Source organism: Entelurus aequoreus, linkage group LG18 (genome assembly GCF_033978785.1).
Source record: "Entelurus aequoreus isolate RoL-2023_Sb linkage group LG18, RoL_Eaeq_v1.1, whole genome shotgun sequence".
Lineage (NCBI taxonomy): Eukaryota > Metazoa > Chordata > Actinopteri > Syngnathiformes > Syngnathidae > Entelurus > Entelurus aequoreus.
The window spans coordinates 33,492,060-33,513,225 of record NC_084748.1 but is presented as its reverse complement, the minus strand read 5'-3'; the positions used below and the strand labels follow the sequence as shown (position 1 = coordinate 33,513,225).

Genomic DNA, 21,166 nt, shown 5'->3' with positions numbered 1-21,166 from the left:
TAATGTATTCATACATTGTTTATGTAGGATATACGCATGTATATATAACCTAATCATATTGTTTCTTCAATTTAAAAATAGCTGACCGTTTTTTTCCCCCTTCTCTGGGCTTATATTCCCAGTTTTGATCTCGGACGTCTGGTCACTTATAGCATATAAATAAATAATTATAATAAATGGGTTGTACTTGTATAGCGCTTTTCTACCTTCAAGGTACTCAAAGCGCTTTGACACTATTTCCACATTTACCCATTCACACACTGATGGTGGGAGCTGCCATGCAAGGCGCTAACCAGCAGCCATCAGAGGCAAAGGGTGAAGTGTCTTGCCCAAGGACACAACGGACGTGACTAGGAAGGTAGAAGGTGGGAATTGAACCCCAGTAACCAGCAACACTCCGATTGCTGGCACAGCCACTCTATTATATTACTGTTAAGCAAACTATGAATAATAAAACATGCCAAAACATGTGTCCTTTATCATAGCTACACATATAACAAAAAAGCGCGTGAAAATGAGTGGTATTCAGTGAGGTAAGATGAATTAAATGCGCTGACAGTTCATTGCTCCTGCCAAATGAATTGCACTAGTGGAGCGGATCACCACTCCAAGATGGCGGCCACGCGTCTCGTCTGCGCCTGTAGGCAGTAGTGCTCAATGCTGCGTCTACTTATAAGATGTCTATGGTTATAACGTTAGCAGTGAGTTTACAGCCTCACTGATTTAACTACACAGCAAATAAAAGTCACGTTACTTAGCCAATAAACATTATCTTACATTCAGAACTTACCCTTCTTTGTACATCTTCAAATGTCGAACGAAGTTGGAAGTTGTTACGTCTCCGTCTATAATATTCGAACTGCATGATTTGCATAGGGCAATTCGTTTTTTGTTGACCAAGTCGTAGTTTTAATACCCGAACGAAATTAACTTTGGCATAATTGTTTCTCACTGCCGCGTTGTTTGACAATTCTTCTTCATTGGTTGTCCTGCAATTTGATTGGATGAGAGCTGTGGGATGAAAACAGCGTAGATCTAATTTGATTGGCTGTTGTACTGAGAGCACACCAGCTGACAGGAACAACACGCTGATAGACACAGACGAAGAAAATGAAAAATACGGAGCGGCGCGCTCCCAAATAACTTTTTAATCTTTGGGTTTTGGGGAAAGTAGCAAGTCATGTCAAGTCAAAAGGCTCAAGTCCAAGTGAAGTCACAAGTCATTGATGTTAAAGTCTAAGTCGAGTTGCAAGTCTCTTTACATTTTGTCAAGTCGAGTCCAAAGTCATCAAATTCATGACTCGAGTCTGACTCGAGTCCAAGTCATGTGACTCGAGTCCACACCTCTGGTAGTGTATGTAAGAATGTTTCAGTAGTGTTTATAAGAGTGTTTCAGCAGAGTATGTAAGAATGTTTCAGTAGTGTTTATAAGAGTGTTTCAGTAGTGTTTATAAGAGTGTTTCAGTAGTGTATGTAAGAGTATTTCAGTAGTGTTTATAAGAGTGTTTCAGTAGTGTATGTAAGAGTGTTTCAGTAGTGTATGTAAGAGTATTTCAGTAGTGTTTATAAGAGTGTTTCAGTAGTGTATGTAAGAGTGTTTCAGTAGTGTATGTAAGAGTATTTCAGTAGTGTTTATAAGAGTGTTTCAGTAGTGTATGTAAGAGTGTTTCAGTAGTGTATGTAAGACTATTTCAGTAGTGTTTATAAGAGTGTTTCAGTAGTGTGTGTAAGAGTGTTTCAGTAGTGTATGTAAGAGTGTTTCAGTAGTGTTTATAAGAGTGTTTCAGTAGCGTATGTAAGAGTATTTCAGTAGTGTTTATAAGAGTGTTTCAGTAGTGTGTGTAAGAGTGTTTCAGTAGTGTATGTAAGAGTGTTTCAGTAGTGTTTATAAGAGTGTTTCAGTAGTGTATGTAAGAGTATTTCAGTAGTGTTTATAAGAGTGTTTCAGTAGTGTATGTAAGAATGTTTCAGTAGTGTTTATAAGAGTGTTTCAGTAGTGTTTATAAGAGTGTTTCAGTAGTGTATATAAGAGTATTTCAGTAGTGTTTATAAGAGTGTTTCAGTAGTGTATGTAAGAGTGTTTCAGTAGTGTATGTAAGAGTATTTCAGTAGTGTTTATAAGAGTGTTTCAGTGGTGTGTGTAAGAGTGTTTCAGTAGTGTATGTAAGAGTGTTTCAGTAGTGTTTATAAGAGTGTTTCAGTAGTGTATGTAAGAGTATTTCAGTAGTGTTTATAAGAGTGTTTCAGTAGTGTATGTAAGAGTGTTTCAGTAGTGTATGTAAGAGTATTTCAGTAGTGTTTATAAGAGTGTTTCAGTAGTGTGTGTAAGAGTGTTTCAGTAGTGTATGTAAGAGTGTTTCAGTAGTGTTTATAAGAGTGTTTCAGTAGCGTATGTAAGAGTATTTCAGTAGTGTTTATAAGAGTGTTTCAGTAGTGTGTGTAAGAGTGTTTCAGTAGTGTATGTAAGAGTGTTTCAGTAGTGTTTATAAGAGTGTTTCAGTAGTGTATGTAAGAGTATTTCAGTAGTGTTTATAAGAGTGTTTCAGTAGTGTATGTAAGAATGTTTCAGTAGTGTTTATAAGAGTGTTTCAGTAGTGTTTATAAGAGTGTTTCAGTAGTGTATATAAGAGTATTTCAGTAGTGTTTATAAGAGTGTTTCAGTAGTGTATGTAAGAGTGTTTCAGTAGTGTATGTAAGAGTATTTCAGTAGTGTTTATAAGAGTGTTTCAGTGGTGTGTGTAAGAGTGTTTCAGTAGTGTATGTAAGAGTGTTTCAGTAGTGTTTATAAGAGTGTTTCAGTAGTGTATGTAAGAGTATTTCAGTAGTGTTTATAAGAGTGTTTCAGTAGTGTTTATACGAGTGTTTCAGTAGTATATGTAAGAGCATTTCAGTAGTGTTTATAAGAGTATTTCAGTAGTGTTTATAAGAGTGTTTCAGTAGTGTTTATACGAGTGTTTCAGTAGTATATGTAAGAGCATTTCAGTAGTGTTTATACGAGTGTTTCAGTAGTATATGTAAGAGCATTTCAGTAGTGTTTATAAGAGTGTTTCAGTAGGGTGTGTGAGAGAAAAAGATTTCAGTTGTTTATGTGAGAGCATTTCAGTAGTGTACCGTAATTTCCGGACTATAAGCCGCTACTTTTTCCCCTCGTTCTGGTCCCTGCGGCTTATACAAGGGTGCGGCTTATTTACGGGCTGTTCTTCTCCGACACCGACGAAGAGGATTTCGGTGGTTTTAGTACGCAGGAGGAAGACGATGACACAATGATTAAAGACTGACTTTTCATATACTGGTTATTTTGATAACGTACAGGCGAGCACTTTGTATTACTTTGCACCGTTGTATTATTTGTACTCTGCACGAATGCTGTTCGCCATGTCAAAGATGTGAAAGTTTGATTGAATGATTGAAAGATTTATTGTTAATAAATGGGACGCTTTGCGTTCCCAAACAGTCATCTCTGTCCCGACAATCCCCTCTGTGGTAGCAGGAACCCCTATATACTACGCTAATTACACATCAAAACCCTGCGGCTTATAGTCGGGTGCGGCTTATATATGGAGCAATCTGTATTTTCCCCTAAATTTAGCTGGTGCGGCTTATAGTCAGGTGCGGCTTATAGTCCGGAAATTACGGTATGTAAGAGCATTTCAGTAGTGTTTATAAGAGTGTTTCAGTAGTGTTTATAAGAGTGTTTCAGTAGTGTGTATAAAAGAAAAAGATTTCAGTTGTTTATGTGAGAGCATTTCAGTAGTGTATGTAAGAGGTAATTCTGAATAATGTCCCTAACGGCCCCTCATAGCCCCCTGCCACATTGCGCTTCAAATATTAAGGTTTTCTCTCATCGCAGATTTTTTTTAAAAATTGTTTTTATTTTTTAAGACAAATTTACAATTTTATTGGTCCAAATGTAAGCATGTTCAAGCATACTAATGACTGAATAAACTAAAAATATCAATACTACAGTAGTATTTGCCACTAGAGGCAGGCACGTGCACACATAGGGCCCTAAGTGTGCTCAAGCCCCTGCCCTTTTTTGCCTCGTCTTAAAAAGTGCCCTCTGCCTGTGTGTGTGTTTTTTGTTTTTTTTTCCCTTTAAACAACATTAATAAATTCCTGTCAGAGATGTAAAAAAAAAAAAACAGCGGTACAAAAACTCCACGTTTTCTTGTAATACCGGGTTGTTTGAGCCTGCCGTTTTCGCCAGTGAGAGAGAGAGGGCGAGTCAGTGAGTAAGGGAGAGAGAGAGAGAGCCAAGTTACTGCGCCCCTGAGACGTGGCAGTGGAGCAACTTCAACCTGTGAGTTATGGTCTAGTCGCCGTCCACTTATTCAGCATCTAATATGGGTAATATTTCAGAAAAACGCTGTATTATTCTATTATTCAATGTGTCAGCTTCTGTTTTTGCCGGACGTCGGAGCACGGCGCATCAATTGAGCATGGCACATCAAGTCCGCACAGAGCAGAGTGGATCGTGCGGGACAGGAAGTATTGAACAAAATACAAAATAAAACACCGGGTTAATTTTCAAAATAAAATGCACCGTGTTTACGGCGGATCACATTTTTCTCACAGTAGAGTTTTAGATATAAAGTTTATTGTGACTTTGCTATTACTGTGTGGGATAACAAATAATAATAATGATAATAATGATAATAATAACAATAATAATAATAAGAATAATGATAATAATAATAATGATTATTATTATTATTATTAATAATAATAATAATTTCAGCATTCTGGGGATATAAGATGTAGGTTCTGTTAGGAATATTACCAGCTGTATTTAAACTTGATTCATGTTGATTATGCCTGCAGCAAAATGCCAAAAAAAGAAAGGATACAGCCCTACTGGCCCCTGGTCAATATTTTTTGCCCTGTATTGCATTTCAGTTGTTTAGTCTGAGCATTAAGTGGGAAAGACCATAAGTTACAACTTGATGGTGTTTTCATCAAGTTAAGGGAAGAAGGACAGATTTTCACATTGAAGTTTTTTCCATTTGGGTATTTATTTTTGTATTTTTTTTCAAAGTTCATGTTGCACTGTTCAATGTTCAATATTAAAGTGCTTATCTTTAACAATAAATAGCCTAATAATAAACCAGTGTTTTGTTGCTTTTCATGTCTTCCAAGCCTATGATAATGTGAATTCACTCATTATGACAATAATTGGTTGACACAAAAGAAATGGCAATCACTTTTACCTACAAAGGACACACAGCTAAGTAGTTAGCTTCCTATTAGCAAATTTAATTTTACATTCATTTCCATATTGTGTAAAGGACCAAAAAAAAAATCCTGCCCTTTTCTGACTTTGAGCCCCTGCCCCTCTATAATCGTGTGCACGTCCCTAACTAGAGGAGACCAAACCAATAAAAATGCACTGTTCAGTATCATGGCCACTGATTGGCACAGCCTGAAGTAGCTAAATTGGGTTAAAAAAAAGTACAGGTGACTAAAATGTGTTATGTCATGTCAGATTCTCATCATGTTCTAATTCGTATTTGCTCTAGTTATGAAAATATTGAATTTATAATGAATTATTCCTACTTAGTGGAAATTAATTTATCATGGTCATGTCAGAAACTGAATAACAGCGATAAAAAATATACTATATTATGCTATACTGTGCAATGCTTTGTATAGACTGTATTAACTCGCTGGACTATAAAGACAATATAACATACATCCATAAACCTGGATGCATATGCAAAAGTGCAATATATTTATCTGTACAGTAATCTATTTATTTATATCTGCACCTTATTGCTCTTTTATCCTGCACTACCATGAGCTAATGCAACGAAATGCTGTTCTTATCTGTACTGTAAAGTTCAAATTTGAATGACAATAAAAAGGAAGTCTAAGTCTAAGTCTAAGTCTAAGTCTAAGTCTAAGTTCAATGGGGATCTTAGATCTTCATCGTACCAAGACTCAGTTCTGTGGTGCCAAATTTGTGGGAACCGTTTGGGGAAGGAATAACCGTTCTTGTAATTCCAGGTCTAGTGTATCACATCAGGTTAGAACACCACTCGCACTGCGATTAGCAGCTGTCACATCTGCCACTGGTCTTGGTGGCAGTGATATCTTAACAGCTGCTGATTAAGCAATTTTCTAAGAACAAATGCTGATTCTTTTCCTGTGACTGGACGGGAGAAGTTTGTCATTCAGATGATGACATGCACCCGTAAAGCATTTAAAGAGCGATTAGTTTTATCCTAGAACGAAGCATGACAGTATAGGTGCAGACCATGCTACCTCACCGGACAATATGTAGAGTACACAAGAGGCTCTGGTATTTTGGTACATAGCTTCTCGAGTGGGGCAAAATTACAAAAGTAACTCTCAGTATAATGCAGTTGAAATATATAGCATTGCAAAATATACCCACAATAAAAACAAAATAAAAAAACATTTTTCGTTCCTATCTCCCTGACAGTGTCAATCAAAACTAAGCCTGATTATCACCATCAAGAGCAGATTTTTTTTTTTTATTGTGAAATTATATTATATTATATTTGGTTTTATTTTGTTAGTTTTTTTAAGATTCTATTTCCATTGTAAGCATTTGATAATATTAATAATAACAATAAAATAATAAAAGTAACAAATGGAGAATAACAAAGACTAGGAGGAGGACGAGGAGGACAAGAAAGAGGGGAAGAAGGAGAATAATGATAATTATAATGATAATCCATCCAACCATTTCTACCGCTTGTCCCGTTTGGGGTCGCGAGGGGTGCTGGATCCTATCTCAGCTGCATTTGGGTGGAAGGCGGGGTACACCCTGGAGAAGTCGCCACCTCATAGCAGGGCCAACACACATAGACAGACAACATTCACACTCACATTCACACACTAGGGCCAATTTAGTGTTGCCAATCAACCTATCCCCAGGTGCATGTCTTTGGAGGTGGGAGGAAGCCGGAGTACCCGGAAGAAACCCACTCAGTCATGGGGAGAACATGCAAACTCCACACAGAAAGATCCCGAGCCCAGGATCGAACCCAGGACCTTCGTATTGTGAGGCACACACACTAATGATAATAATGATGATACTTTAAATTTTTGTAAATTAAAAAGTAAAAAAAATAACATGTATATTTTAATTTCTTTAACCACAGTTCATCCGCAAAGTATTTACAGCACTTTTTCCACATTTTGTTATATTACAGCCTAATTCCAAAACATCATTTTTGCCTTCTACACACAGTATCCCATAATGACAATGTGAATTTTTTGATTTGTTTAAAGATTTTTGCAAATTTATTATAAATAAAAAACTAAGCAATCACATATACGTAGTATTCACAACCTTTGCCAAGAAGCTCAAAAGTGAGCTCAGCTGCATCCTGTTTCAACTGATCATCCTTGACATGTTCCTATACAGCTTAACTGGAGTCCACCTGTGGTAAATTTAGTTGATTGGAAATCGTTTGTAAAGGCACACATCCGGCTATATATGCGGTCCCGCACTTGTCCATGCATGGCAGAGCACATACCAAGAAAGAAGTCAAAGGAATTGTCTGTCGACCTCTCAGACAGGATAGTTTCGAGGTACTAATCTGGGGAAGGGTACAGAAAAATATCTGCTGCCTTGAAAGTCTCAATTAGTGGCCTCCATTATCTCTAAATGAAAGAAGTTTGGAACCACCAGACTCTTCCTAGAGCTGTCTGGCCGTCTAAACTGATGGATCGAGGGAGAAGGGCCCCGAGTCAGGGAGGTGACCAAGAACCCGATGGTCACTCTGTCAGAGCTACAACATTCCTCTGTGAAGAGTAGGGGTGTAACGATTGGTTGATACACCAATAGACCGATTTATATTCCTAAATTTCAAGTATATTGATTTGTGCTCGGCAAGTTTGGCCTTCCGGAAGATAGGTATCGATCCGAGATCGTTTAAAAGGGAATCGATCAGTTTATCGATACTAGAAAAAGGTAAACATTGGATGTATGAACGGCAGACTTTATATGAAGTTTAACACTTTTTAAAAATAAGGACGTTGAACGTTAAGTCTATTTGGCCCATCTGTGACGTCATCAAAACAAAAATGGTGGACAGCTATGGTGGCTGAGAAAGGTCACAACAAACACAAATGCCACTAGACAATATCATAAATTACTACGCAACAACTTTCAGCTACAGCACAATTGCAAAAGCCATAACAAATACAAACGAGACAAAACAATAATTTAAAGCCGCAACACAACTCTAAGCCACAAGAGACGCAAAGTACCAGTTAGGCGAGGCACCGACCTCCGGAACATAACAACAAGAGCAGCCAAGCAAAAGTTATTTGATCAGAAACAAATAAATATAAGAGATCGATGAAGGAGGTTATGGAAATTAGGAAGCAGGGGCCAACACCATCAACAGGGACGAGGGGGCTGCACACCTGGGACATTGTCCTTCATTGGCGACGCCAGGGTGAAGAACAGACACTGTATGACCGGGTCGGGGAACTTTATTTAGGAGGTAAATATACTGTTAAAATGTTGGTTACTGTACTTTTATTGAGCATTGCTTGAATTTCCAAAATGTGAGCAGAAAGCATTTCTTCCTGTTAATTCAACCTTAAAGGCCTACTGAAACCCACTACTACCGACCACGCAGTCTGATAGTTTATATACCAACGATGAAATCTTAACATTGCAACACATGCCAATACGGCCGGGCTAGATTAGTAAAGTGCATCTTCACTTCCTGTCAATGAGAAAGGACGCAAAGAAAAAAAGCTCCGCTTCTGCTACCGGAGTTTTTGTTAAGTCTGAAGATTTTGACCACTGATTTGACCACTGATTTGACCACTGATTTGCGATCACAGCCACAGGAGAGTCACCTGGCATCTTTGATCTGATTTTGGTCAGTTGAGAGGCACTGATACGCTGAAATAAGGCGAGTGGAAGAGCCGTTAGCCTCAAGCCAAAGGCGCCTCCCGCAGTTCAAAGCGGTTGCCTAGCAACCAAAAGCTACGGCGAGTTTACAGCTGTTTTAACCCTTGTGTGGTGTTCATATTGTTGTTACTCAGCCAGTGTTTGTGGGTCTGATGGACCCGTTGCATTTTGTGGCTTTTAATGCATCACAATCAAACACTTTTATGTTAAAATACTGACTTATCCCAAAAAACATCTGTAATGAAGTGCTTTGAGAGGCTGGTAAAGGAATACATTGTCTCCAGACTTCCCCCCCACATTCGACCCATACCAGTTTGCTTATCGCCCTAACCGCTCCACAGAGGACGCCATCTCCTCTGCACTCCACCTGAGCTTAGCACATCTGGAAGGAAAGGACACACACGTGCGGATGTTGTTTCTGGACTTCAGCTCAGCATTCAACACCATCATCCCACAGCACTTTGTGAGCAAACTGGCCCCCCTTGGATTCAGAACCCCCCTATGCAACTGGCTGCTTGACTTCCTCACAGACAGACCCCAATCTGTGAGAGTGGGCAACAACACCTCCAGTGCCATCTCCCTGAGCACCGGCTCCCCCCAGGGCTGCGTCCTGAGTCCGCTGCTGTTCACGTTGATGACCCATGACTGCTGCGCCAGATCCACTACTAACTACATTGTGAAGTACACAACAGTAGTGGGCATCATCCGTGGCAACAACCACATGGACTACAGGGAGGAGGTGAAACATCTGGTTGACTGGTGCAGAACCAACAACCTGGTCCTGAACGTCGACAAGACCAAGGAGATCATTGTCGACTTCAGGAAGCACCAGTCCAGCCACGCTCCACTCTTCATCAATGGCACAGCGGTGGAGATGGTAAGCAGCACCAAGTTCCTGGGGGTGCAGATAACTGACAATATGACCTGGTCCCTACACACCAGAACTCTTGTAAAAAGAGCTCAGCAGCGCATGCACTTTTTGCGTCGGATGAAAAGAGCACAGCTCCCTCCCCCCCATTCTCAGCACATTCTACAGAGGCACTATAGAGAGCCTGCTGACCAACAGCATCTCTGTCTGGACTGGAGGCTGCAGTGCCTCAGACTGGAAGTCTCTCCAGAGAGTGATGAGGACGGCGGAAAAGATCATCAGGACTCCTCTTCCTCCTATCCAGGAGATCGCAAAAAGCCGCTGCCTGACCAGGGCACAGAAAATCTGCAGAGACTCCTCCCACCCCCACCAAGGACTGTTTTCACTGCTGGACTCTAGAAAGAGGTTCCGCAGCCTCCGTAGCAGAACCTCCAGGTTCTGTAACAGCTTCTTCCCTCAGGCCGTAAGACTCCTGAACGCATCATAATAATCCCCTCAATTCCCCCCAAAAATGGATTAACTCGCTGGAACATAAAGACAATATAACATACATCCATAAACGTAGATGCATATGCAAAAGTGCAATATATTTATCTTTACAGTAATCTATTTATTTATATCTGCACCTTATTGCGTTTTTATCCTGCACTGCCAACCAGCTAATGCAACGAAATGTCGTTCTTATCTGTACTGTAAAGTTCCAATTTGAACGACAATAAAAAGTAAGTCTAAGACCTACAAACACTGGCTGAGTAACAACAATATGAACGTTGCATGGAAATTTATCTGCCAGTTTCTGCATCCCACAGGGATTCTTCTTTTGTGTTTCTGCACCTGCGGTTCCCACACAAGGTTGCAACATTGTTTGTCAACACTGTCCACGCTCATTTTGTTGCACTTTTGACCCTCTGATGTTCTGTGTACCTACACTCTGTCCTCCCCGTCTAGGCCTGCTGTGTGTGTGTGTGTGTGTGTGTGTGTGTGTGTGTGTGTGTGTGTGTGTGTGTGTGTGTGTGTGTGTGTGTGTGTGTGTGTGTGTGTGTGTGTGTGTGTGTGTGTGTGTGTGTGTGTGTGTGTGTGGTGCACAGAAGATCAATTTCCACACTTCTATTAGCCCCGGGTCCAGTGGACCCCGGACATCTTATATGTAATAGAAATGTGTAGGGGGGGTGTATGGTTTGTGTTCATTAAATATGTATTCTGATATATGCTCTTCACAGAAAATGAGCCAAAGCCAGTGAGTCTCAGTTTGAAAAATTAATTAATTGTATCATTTTTCTTTTAATAAAAATCGAAAACGGGTCCCACAGACCCGAACACCACACAAGGGTTAAAGTGATCCCGACGTCGCAGAGTGATATAAGTTGACAAGCTGACACCTCAAATTGATCTCTGAACGGCGCAAGGTACGAAATTGTTGCTAAAACAAGTTAAAAGTGCCGCAAGTCGCTAAAGAAGTAACTGCCCTTAAGACATAAGAGGCGCTGACGTCAGTGACTGCCGCGATGCCAAAAGTTAAAGGATTGACTGGAAAGACTGATTTGAAGCTGGGCACAGGACATGATGGGATTCAAGAAGGGATACTACAAAAAATACTCCAGGAATTTAAAGAAGAAATGATAGAAAAATGGGAAGAATTGATGGATGGATGGAAAGAGGATATGAAAGAAATGAAAGAAGAAATTAAAGAAATGAAAAAAGAGAACAACTCCAGAAATAAAGAAGCCACTGAAATGAGCAAACAAATGAAGATCCTTCAAGAAGACAACAACATGCTGAGGAACATCATAGATGAAATGGATCAGGATAAACGAATGAATGATATCATTGTGACAGGGCACCGAATTAAACCAAGATCCTATGCGAAAGCTGTGAATAATGAAGGTGAACCAGATGAAATGGATATGATCTCAGCAGAACAGCAAGTGGTCAACTTTCTGCAATCAAAATAAATTGAAATTGACATTAATACCATCGAAACATGCATCCCACTGAACGGTAGAAACAACAACGCCACTCCAGTCGTGCTCGTGAAACTCGTAAACAGAAAATCTAAAATGGCATTGCTGAGACAGGGAAAGAAGCTGAAGGGAACAAATGTGTACATGAATGAGCATCTCACAAAACGTAATGCTGGAATCGCCAAGAAAGCATGCAAGTTGAGAAGGCAGGGAAAAATCCAGGGAACTTGGAGCGCCAACTGTAAAATCTACATCAAGCTGAATGGAGGTCCAGAAGCAAGAGTAATTGTTGTCCATGACATCAAGGACCTGGACAGTTTTTAAAGTTTACACAGCTACCACAACAACGATGATAATGGACTCTGACAGAAAACAAGCACCTAAATTCAGCATCAACACTACTATGTTCCAAGGGACGACTAAACAAGAGGACCTACATTCAGGATTGCAACTAAAAAATTTCTGCAACAAAGATCACAAAAACCAGGATTTGGAAAATGATATAGATCCAGATACAAATGTTTTCTCCCACATCAGTAATAATTGTTTTTATTATACAGATGATCCATATAATAGCAACATTGAATGTGATAACAAATTGTCAATTATTCATTTTAATAGTAGAAGCTTTTATGCAAATTACAACAACATTAAGAACTTTTTGGAACACATCAACAAACCCTTCAAAGTGATTGCTGTCACAGAAACATGGATTGATGATAAAAAAAGGAATAGATTTTGATCTGGAGGGATAAGAGCTAAACTACATCAACAGAACCAACAAAAATGGAGGAGGAGTAGCTGTGTACGTGATGAAGAACCTGAACTACAAAGTGGTAAAAAACATGTCATTTGCTATAGATAATATCTTAGAATGTATAACCATTGAAATATGTCAGGAAAAAAGCAAAAACATTTTCATCAGTTGTATATATAGATCACCTAAGTCAAGTATAGAAACATTTGAAGAATGGATCAAGGCAACTTACATGGACAATGGTCAAAGAATAATGTTCTTATGTGGTGACTTTAATATTGACTTATTGAACCCCAACAAGCAAAAGTCTATTGATGACTTCATTGATACAATGTACAGCATCAGTCTATATCCAAAAATCACAAAGCCAAGCAGAATCACAGGACACTGTGCCACGCTTATTGATAATATTTTTACCAATGATTTTGATAATAACACTACAAGTGGTCTACTTATAACCGACGTTAGTGATCATCTGCCAGTTTTTACAATATATGATGGAAACTACAAGAAGAACATGGAAGACAAAAGGACATTTCGAAGACTATGCACAGAGAAGAGGATGACTGCCTTCAAAATTGAGCTACAAAAGCAAGATTGGGACAATGTGTATAATGAAAAAGAGGTTGATGAAGCATATGAACATTTCTTAAACAAGTTCATAATACTTTATGACAAACATTGTCCATGGATACAACTCAGTAACAAGCAGAGAAAGAATAATCAACCATGGATGACAAAAGGACTAAAAAATGCTTGTAAGAAGAAGAATACACTATATAGAGAATTTATAGCACAAAGAAGTATAGAGGCAGAAATTAAGTACAAAAAGTATAAAAACAAGTTAACAGACATACTACGATCATGTAGAAAAGAATATTACAGTGAATTATTGGACAGGAACAAAAATAATATGAGAGCAACATGGGGCATCCTCAATAGCATTATTAAAAATGGAACTAAAAGGGACTACCCTCAATACTTCTTGGATGAAAATAAAAAAAATGACAACATAAAGGAAGTAGTTGAAAGCTTCAATAATTATTTTGTAAATATTGGACCAAAATTGGAAGAAAGGATTCCAGACCCAGTTCCAATTGAGGACTATAATGATACCATAGAGCGAAATCCCAACTCCATGTTCCTCAGTAATGTGACACAGGAGGAAATAGTTACAATCGCGAAAAAATGTAAATCTAAGACTTCAACTGATTGTAACGGAATTGATATGGAAACGATAAAAAAGGTTATTGAAGAGATCTCAGGACCATTAATGTATATTAGTAACCTATCATTTCAAACAGGTACATTTCCAAACAAAATGAAAATAGCTAAAGTTGCACCAATTTATAAGACTGGAGACAAACATCAATTTACAAATTATAGACCTGTTTCTCTACTTCCACAATTTTCTTAAATCATTAAAAAACTGTTCAATAACAGATTAGAAAGTTTCATAAATAAAAATAGAATACTCGAAGAGAACCAATATGGATACAGAGCTAATGTTTCAACTTCAATGGCTTTAATTGAAATTACAGAAGAAATTACCAATGCAATAGATAGTAAAAAATGTGCGGCAGCGGTTTTTATGGATCTAACTAAAACATTTGACACAATTAATCACAATATTTTAATCAAAAAACTAGAACGATATGGCATCAGAGGGTTAGTCTTAAACTGGATAAGAAGTTATCTAACGAACAGGAAACAATACGTGAAGCTAGGCGAACACATGTCTACAACGCTAAATAAATCCTGTGGTGTACCTCAGGGATCAATACTAGGACCTAAATTATTCAATCTCTATATAAATGACATTTGTAAAGTTACAAAAGATTTAAAGTTAGTATTATTTGCGGATGATACAACAGTGTTTTGTTCAGGAGAGAACACACAGGAGATAATACAAATAATAACAGAAGAAATTAACAAATTAAAAAGATGGTTTGACAAAAACAGACTATCGTTGAATCTCAGTAAAGCTAAAATAATGCTATTTGGTAACAGTAGAAGAGAAAGTCAAACACAAATACAAATAGACGGAATAGAAATTGAAAGAGTAAATGAAACCAAATTTCTAGGTATAATGATTGATGATAAATTGAACTGGAAATCTCACGTAAAAAATATACAACATAAAGTAGCAAGAAACACGTCAATAATGAATAAAGCAAAACATGTTCTAGACCAAAAATCCCTTCATAATCTCTACTGCTCGCTAGTGTTACCATATCTGAGCTACTGTGTAGAAATATGGGGAAATAATTACAAAAGTACACTTCATTCATTAACGGTGATACAAAAAAGATCAGTTAAAATAATAAATAATGTTGGATATAGAGAACATACAAACCCTTTATTTATTGAATCAAAAATACTGAAATTCCACGACATAGTGAATTTGCAAACAGCTAAAATTATGCACAAAGCAAACTAACCTGCTACCCAAGAATATACAACAATTCTTCTCAAAAAAAGAGGAGAAATATAATCTTAGAGAAAAACGTAATTTAAAACATTTGTTTGCACGTACAACACTTAAGACCTTCAGTATATCAGTATGTGGAATTAAATTATGGAATGGATTAAGCAAAGCAATCAAACAATGTACTAATATGATACACTTCAAGAAAGTCTTCAAACTTAAAGTGTTTACAAAGTACAAAGAAGAAGAACCATGACAAACATTCTCAATTTATTTCATCCATCCATTCATTCATTCTTAAAGTAATCTTACTTATCTCATCATATGAAATATGACTTACTTCACCAATTATTATTATTAAATTCTTACTATTATTTATTTATTTATTTTTATTGTGATTACTTATGGAGTTTATTGTGAAAAAATTGTGAACAGGAAGTGAACAAAAAGTTTTGCAACTGTTATGTAAAGAAAAGGGGTAGGATTAAATAAGCTCTGCTTCTTCCTACTCCTTTTCGAACATGTTGAAAAGAGAAACTGGAAATTGTGATGTATCATGTTGTATGCTTGCGTGTTCGAAATAAACTCAAACTCAACTCAACTCAACTCAACTCAATATTAAATTTCCCGCAAAATATTCTGCTGTAAACGTCTCGGTATGATGACGTTTGCGTGTGACGTCACGGATTGTGCGGACATATTGGGACAGCATTGTGGCCAGCTATTAAATCGTCTGTTTTCATCGCAAAATTCCACAGTATTCTGGACATCTGTGTTGGTGAATCTTTTGCAATTTGTTTAATGAACAATGAAGACAGCAAAGAAGAAAGCTGTAGGTGGGATCGGTGTATTAGCGGCCGGCTGCAGCAACACAACCAGGAGGACTTTGAGTTGGATAGCAGACGCGCTACCGTGAGTACAGCTTTGGCTTCCAAACATTTGATCGCTTGCCCGTACGTGCGTGCCGCTATGTGCATGTCACGTACGTAACTTTGGGGAAATATATGTGCTGTATGAACTTTACGGAGGTGAACAGTACTTTGGGCTGTGGGATTGAGTGTGTTGAGTTGTATTGGTGGGTTGTATGGACGGGAGGGGGGAGGTGTTCGTTATGTGGGATTCATTTGTGGCATATTAAATATAAGCCTGGTTGTGTTGTGGCTAATATATGTCTTGTGTTTATTTACTGTTTTAGTCATTCCCAGCTGAATATCAGGTCCCACCCGCCTCTCACAGCATCTTCCCTATCTGAATCGCTTCCACTGCCCTCTAGTCCTTCACTCTCACTTTCCTCATCCACAAATCTTTCATCCTCGCTCAAATTAATGGGGTAATCGTCGCTTTCTCGGTCCGAATCGCTCTCGCTGCTGGTGGCCATGATTGTAAACAATGTGCAGATGTGAGGAGCTCCACAACCTGTGACGTCACGCTACTTCCGGTACAGGCAAGGCTTTTTTATCAGCGACCAAAAGTTGCAAACTTTATCGTCGATGTTCTCTACTAAATCCTTTCAGCAAAAATATGGCAATATCGCGAAATTATCAAGTATGACACATAGAATGGACCTGCTATCCCCGTTTAAAGAAGAAAATCTCATTTCAGTAGGCCTTTAAATGTTGGTTGCAGTTTATTCAAATAAAATGTGAATGCATTGGCCATTGATTGTTGTGTACTTGCTTGTTTGTATCATACTTCATTTATACATAATTCCCTTACAAGAAATAACAGGAATATAGGAAACTTCACCTGCAGTGTCCAGTATCCACTATTTATTTCACAGTCACACTGCTTGATTTTTTTTTTTTTTTTTGCTAAAAAGTGACCGAATTGATTTCAAATCACTGAACCGTTTTAGATCAAATCATTCTATTGGCAACCATAGACGTCTAATCAAATTGGATCATTGTAAAACGAATCGTTACACCCCTAGAGGAGAGAGGAGAACCTTCCAGAAGGACAACCATCTCCGCAGCACTCCCCCAATCAGGCCTGTATGGTATAGTGGCCAGAGGGAAGCCATTTCTTAGTAAAAAGCACATGGTAGCCTGCCTGGAGTTTGCCAAAATGCACCTGACAGACTCTCAGACCATGAGAAACTAAATTCCCTGGTCTGATGAGACAAAGATTGAAGTCTTTGGTGTGAATGCCAGACCAATACCATCCCTACATTGAAGCATGGTGGTGGCAGCATCATGCTGTGGGGGTGCTTTTCAGCGGCAGGAACTGGGAGACTAGTCAGGATAGAGGGAAATATGAATGCAGCAATGTACAGCGACATCCTGGATGAAAACCTGCTCTAGAGCACTCTTGAACTTAGACTGGGGTGACGGTTTATCTTTCAGCAGGACAACGACCCTCAGCACACAGCCAAGATACCAAAAATAAATGGACAACTCTGTAAATGTCCTTGAGTGGCCCAGCCAGAGCCAAGACTTGAATCCCTGGAGAGATCTGAAAAAGGCTGCGCACCGACACTTCCCATTCAAACTGATGAAGCTTGAGAGGTGCTGCAAAGAGGAACGGGTGAAACTGCCCAAAGATATGTGTGCAAAGCTTGTGGCATAATTTTCAAAAATACTTGAGGCTGTAATTGCTGCCAAAGGTGCATCAACAAAGTATTAAGAAAAGGCTGGGAATACTTATGTGATAGTTGTGTTTTTGGTTTCAATACATTTGCAAAAAGCTCTAAAAATACTTTCTCTCATTGTCATAATGCGGTATTATGTGTAGAATTTTGAGGAACTTTTTTTAAAATTAAATTTTGGAATGAGGCTGTAACATAAAATGTGAAAAAAAAGTCAAGCGCTGCGAATACTTTTCGGATAAAAAGTATATAGTGTCATTTTTTTTATGTCGGACCATCGTGCCCACTTGTTGGCCTTGTTGGGCAGAGTTGGCACTTGGGCACACTCAGACCAGGGATGTTTGGGTTGTTGTTTTGTTATTTTTGAGTAGGTTCTGCAAAGTGGTATTATCAATCAATCAATCAATCAATGTTTATTTATATAGCCCTAAATCACAAGTGTCTCAAAGGGCTGCACAAGCCACAACGACATCCGCGGTACAGAGCCCACATAAGGGCAAGGAAAAACTCACAACCCCGATGGGACGTCGATGTGAACGAATATGAGAAACCTTGGAGAGGACCGCATATGTGGATGACTCCCCTCTAGGGGAGACCGGATGCAATGGACGTCGAGTGGGTCTGACATAATATTGTGAAAGTCCAGTCCATAGTAGATCTAACGTGAAGTGAAGTGAAGTGAATTATATTTATATCGCGCTTTTTCTCTAGTGACTCAATGCGCTTTTACATAGTGAAACCCAATATCTAAGTTACATTTAAACCAGTGTGGGTGGCACTGGGAGCAGGTGGGTAAAATGTCTTGCCCAAGGACACAACGGCAGTGACTAGGATGGCGGAAGCGGGTATCGAACCAGGAACCCTCAAGTTGCTGGCACGGCCACTCTACCAACCGAGCTATACCGCCCCAATGTAACCATGTTAATGATTCAGAATTGTTTCCCTTTTCATTAACATAATGAGATTGGTCATTTATAAATATTTTTTTAAATAAAAATGTGATATATGAAATATATATTATCACCACTCACAAAAAGGGTATTTTAGTTTTACTAATTTTTTTGCGGTTTTTGTATTTTTAGTTTCTGTGTTTGTTCCCCATTGTAAGCATTAAAATGTTTAATAGTTATTACTTTCCATTCAATTTTTATTGTCACCATCACAAGATGGGCCATTTAATAATATGTACCGTATTTTTCGGAGTATAAGTCGCTCCGGAGTATAAGTCGCACCGGCCGAAAATGCATAATAAAGAAGGAAAAAAACATATATACACTACCGTTCAAAAGGTTGGGTTACCCAAACAATTTTGTGGAATAGCCTTCATTTCTAAGAACAACAATAGACTGTCGAGTTTCAGATGAAACTTCTCTTTTTCTGGCCATTTTGAGCATTTAATTGACCCCAGAAATGTGATGCTCCAGAAACTCAATCTGCTCAAAGGAAGGTCAGTTTTTCAGCTTCTGTAACGAGCTAAACTGTTTTCAGATGTGTAAACATGGTTGCACAAGGGTTTTCTAATCATCAATTAGCCTTCTGAGCCAATGAGCAAACACATTGTACCATTAGAACACTGGAGTGATAGTTGCTGGAAATGGGCCTCTATACACCTATGTAGATATTGCACCAAAAACCAGACATTTGCAGCTAGAATAGTCATTTACCACATTAGCACTGTATAGAGTGTACTTCTTTAAAGTTAAGACTAGTTTAAAGTTATCTTCATTGAAAAGTACAGTGCTTTTCCTTCAAAAATAAGGACATTTCAATGTGACCCCAAACTTTTGAACGGTAGTGTAAGTCGCACTGGAGTATAAGTCGCAGTTTTGGGGGAAATTTATTTGATAAAACCCAACACCAAGAATAGACATTTGAAAGACAATTTAAAATAAATAAAGAATAGTGAACAACAGGCTGAATAAGTGTACGTTATATGACGCATAAATAACCAACTGAGAACGTGTCTGGTATGTTAACGTAACATATTATGGTAAGAGTCATTCAAATAACTATATCATATAGAACATGCTATACGTTTACCAAACAATCTGTCACTCCTAATCACTAAATCCCATGAAATCTTATACGTCTAGTCCAGGGGTCGGCAACCCAAAATGTTGAAAGAGCCATATTGGACCAAAAAAAACAAAAACAAATCTGTCTGGAGCCGCAAAAAATTAAAAGCCATATTACATGTGTCATGAGATATAAATGTAATTAAGAAGACTTAAAGGAAACTAAATTAGCTCAAATATAGCTACAAATTAGGCATAATGATGCAATATGTACATATAGCTAGCCTAAATAGCATGTTAGCATCGATTAGCTTGCAGTCATGCAGTGACCAAATATGTCTGATTAGCACTTCACACAAGTCAATAACATCAACAAAACTCACCTTTGTGCACTCATGTACGACGTTAAAAGTGTGGTGGACAAAATGAGACAGAAAAAGAAGTGGCATAAAACACGTCCTAGAAAGTCGGAGAAAGTTATGCATGTAAACAGACTATACGGTGAGTTCAAGGACCGCCAAAATAAGTAGGACAAAACGGCGCTCGCCAAATACTTGAATCAGTGAAGCATATTTAATATAAACAGTGTGATTTATAACAATTACGGAGGTTTGTGTCATGTTTGTCCTCCTACAGAAACCATACTAAAACAAAAAAATTGATTTTTTTTCCCCCCTCATCTTTTTCCATTCTTCATACATTTTTGAAAAATCTCCAGAGAGCCACTAGGGCGGCGCTAAAGAGCCGCATGCGGCTCTAGAGCCGCGGGTTGCCGACCCCCGGTCTAGTCTCTTACGTGAATGAGCTAAATAATATTATTTGATATTTTACGGTAATGTGTTAATAATTTCACACATAAGTCGTTCCTAAGTATAAGTCGCACCCCCGGCCAAACTATGAAAAAAACTGCGACTTATAGTCCGAAAAATACGGTATATGAAAATAAATATTGAATGAAATATGTAATACAAGCTGTTTTATGTTTGATTTTCATAGCATGGGGCACAGTGGTTCTAACTGCTCCATCCCGTTTGACAATTAAAGCGATACAACAAACTCACATGTGTAAGTAACAGAGATAAATAAATAAAACTTGTATTTAACGAATTAATGTACCAGTTTTTTTTTTTTTTACAATCAGCCCACACAAGAGAGCTGATAGCCATCAAAATCAAACAACTCGTCTTACCTGCACTCTACTGCCCAGCATCCATTGCCTCCAAAGCCTCCAAGTCAGAGTGCCTCCAGCTCAGTGCCATTCGGTGCCACTTGTGTGTGTCGGACGAACAACCATTTTGCGTAAGACAAACGAGCACAGCGGTGACAATCAGCCCTGCAAGCTGCCGGTGCTTCTGTTGGCTGACTTTACTCAAACTGTGGCTCACAAACAGGAAGCATAGAAGAGAGGTGCATGTGAGCACAATGAGGAAAGTGGCTGCTGCAGCTTGTGTGTGTGTGGGTGTGTGTGTGTGTGTGTGTGTGTTGGTCATTGTGTGTTTGTTTGAGAGGTTGCATGTGCATTTTAAAAGGGATGTTGGCCTCTTGACAGGAAGTCATCTGTTTGACGTGTTTGGTTTCATGCTATTCCCACACCTCTTTGTTTGTCTTTGTTACCTATTTTCTAAAGCTGGATGACAATTGCTGTACAGTTACT

General features: G+C 38.5%; 1 protein-coding gene across 2 annotated transcripts in view; it reads right to left on the bottom strand.

Annotated features, from left to right (window-relative positions):
• pik3r5 (phosphoinositide-3-kinase, regulatory subunit 5) overlaps nucleotides 1-20,859 on the bottom strand; it is a 74,762-nt gene extending 53,903 nt beyond the window's left edge. Inside the window, exon 1 of one of the 2 annotated variants that reach the window (XM_062027006.1) lies at nucleotides 20,702-20,859. Coding sequence is in view for 1 of the 2 variants with exons in the window: in XM_062027005.1 (XP_061882989.1) it covers nucleotides 19,896-19,909 (14 nt within the window). In the remaining variant the exon portion in view is untranslated. Of the gene's footprint in view, nucleotides 1-19,895; nucleotides 20,148-20,701 lie in introns of those variants that run through there. The other variant, XM_062027005.1, reaches the window with a different exon arrangement.
• Nucleotides 20,860-21,166: the final 307 nt, after the last annotated feature.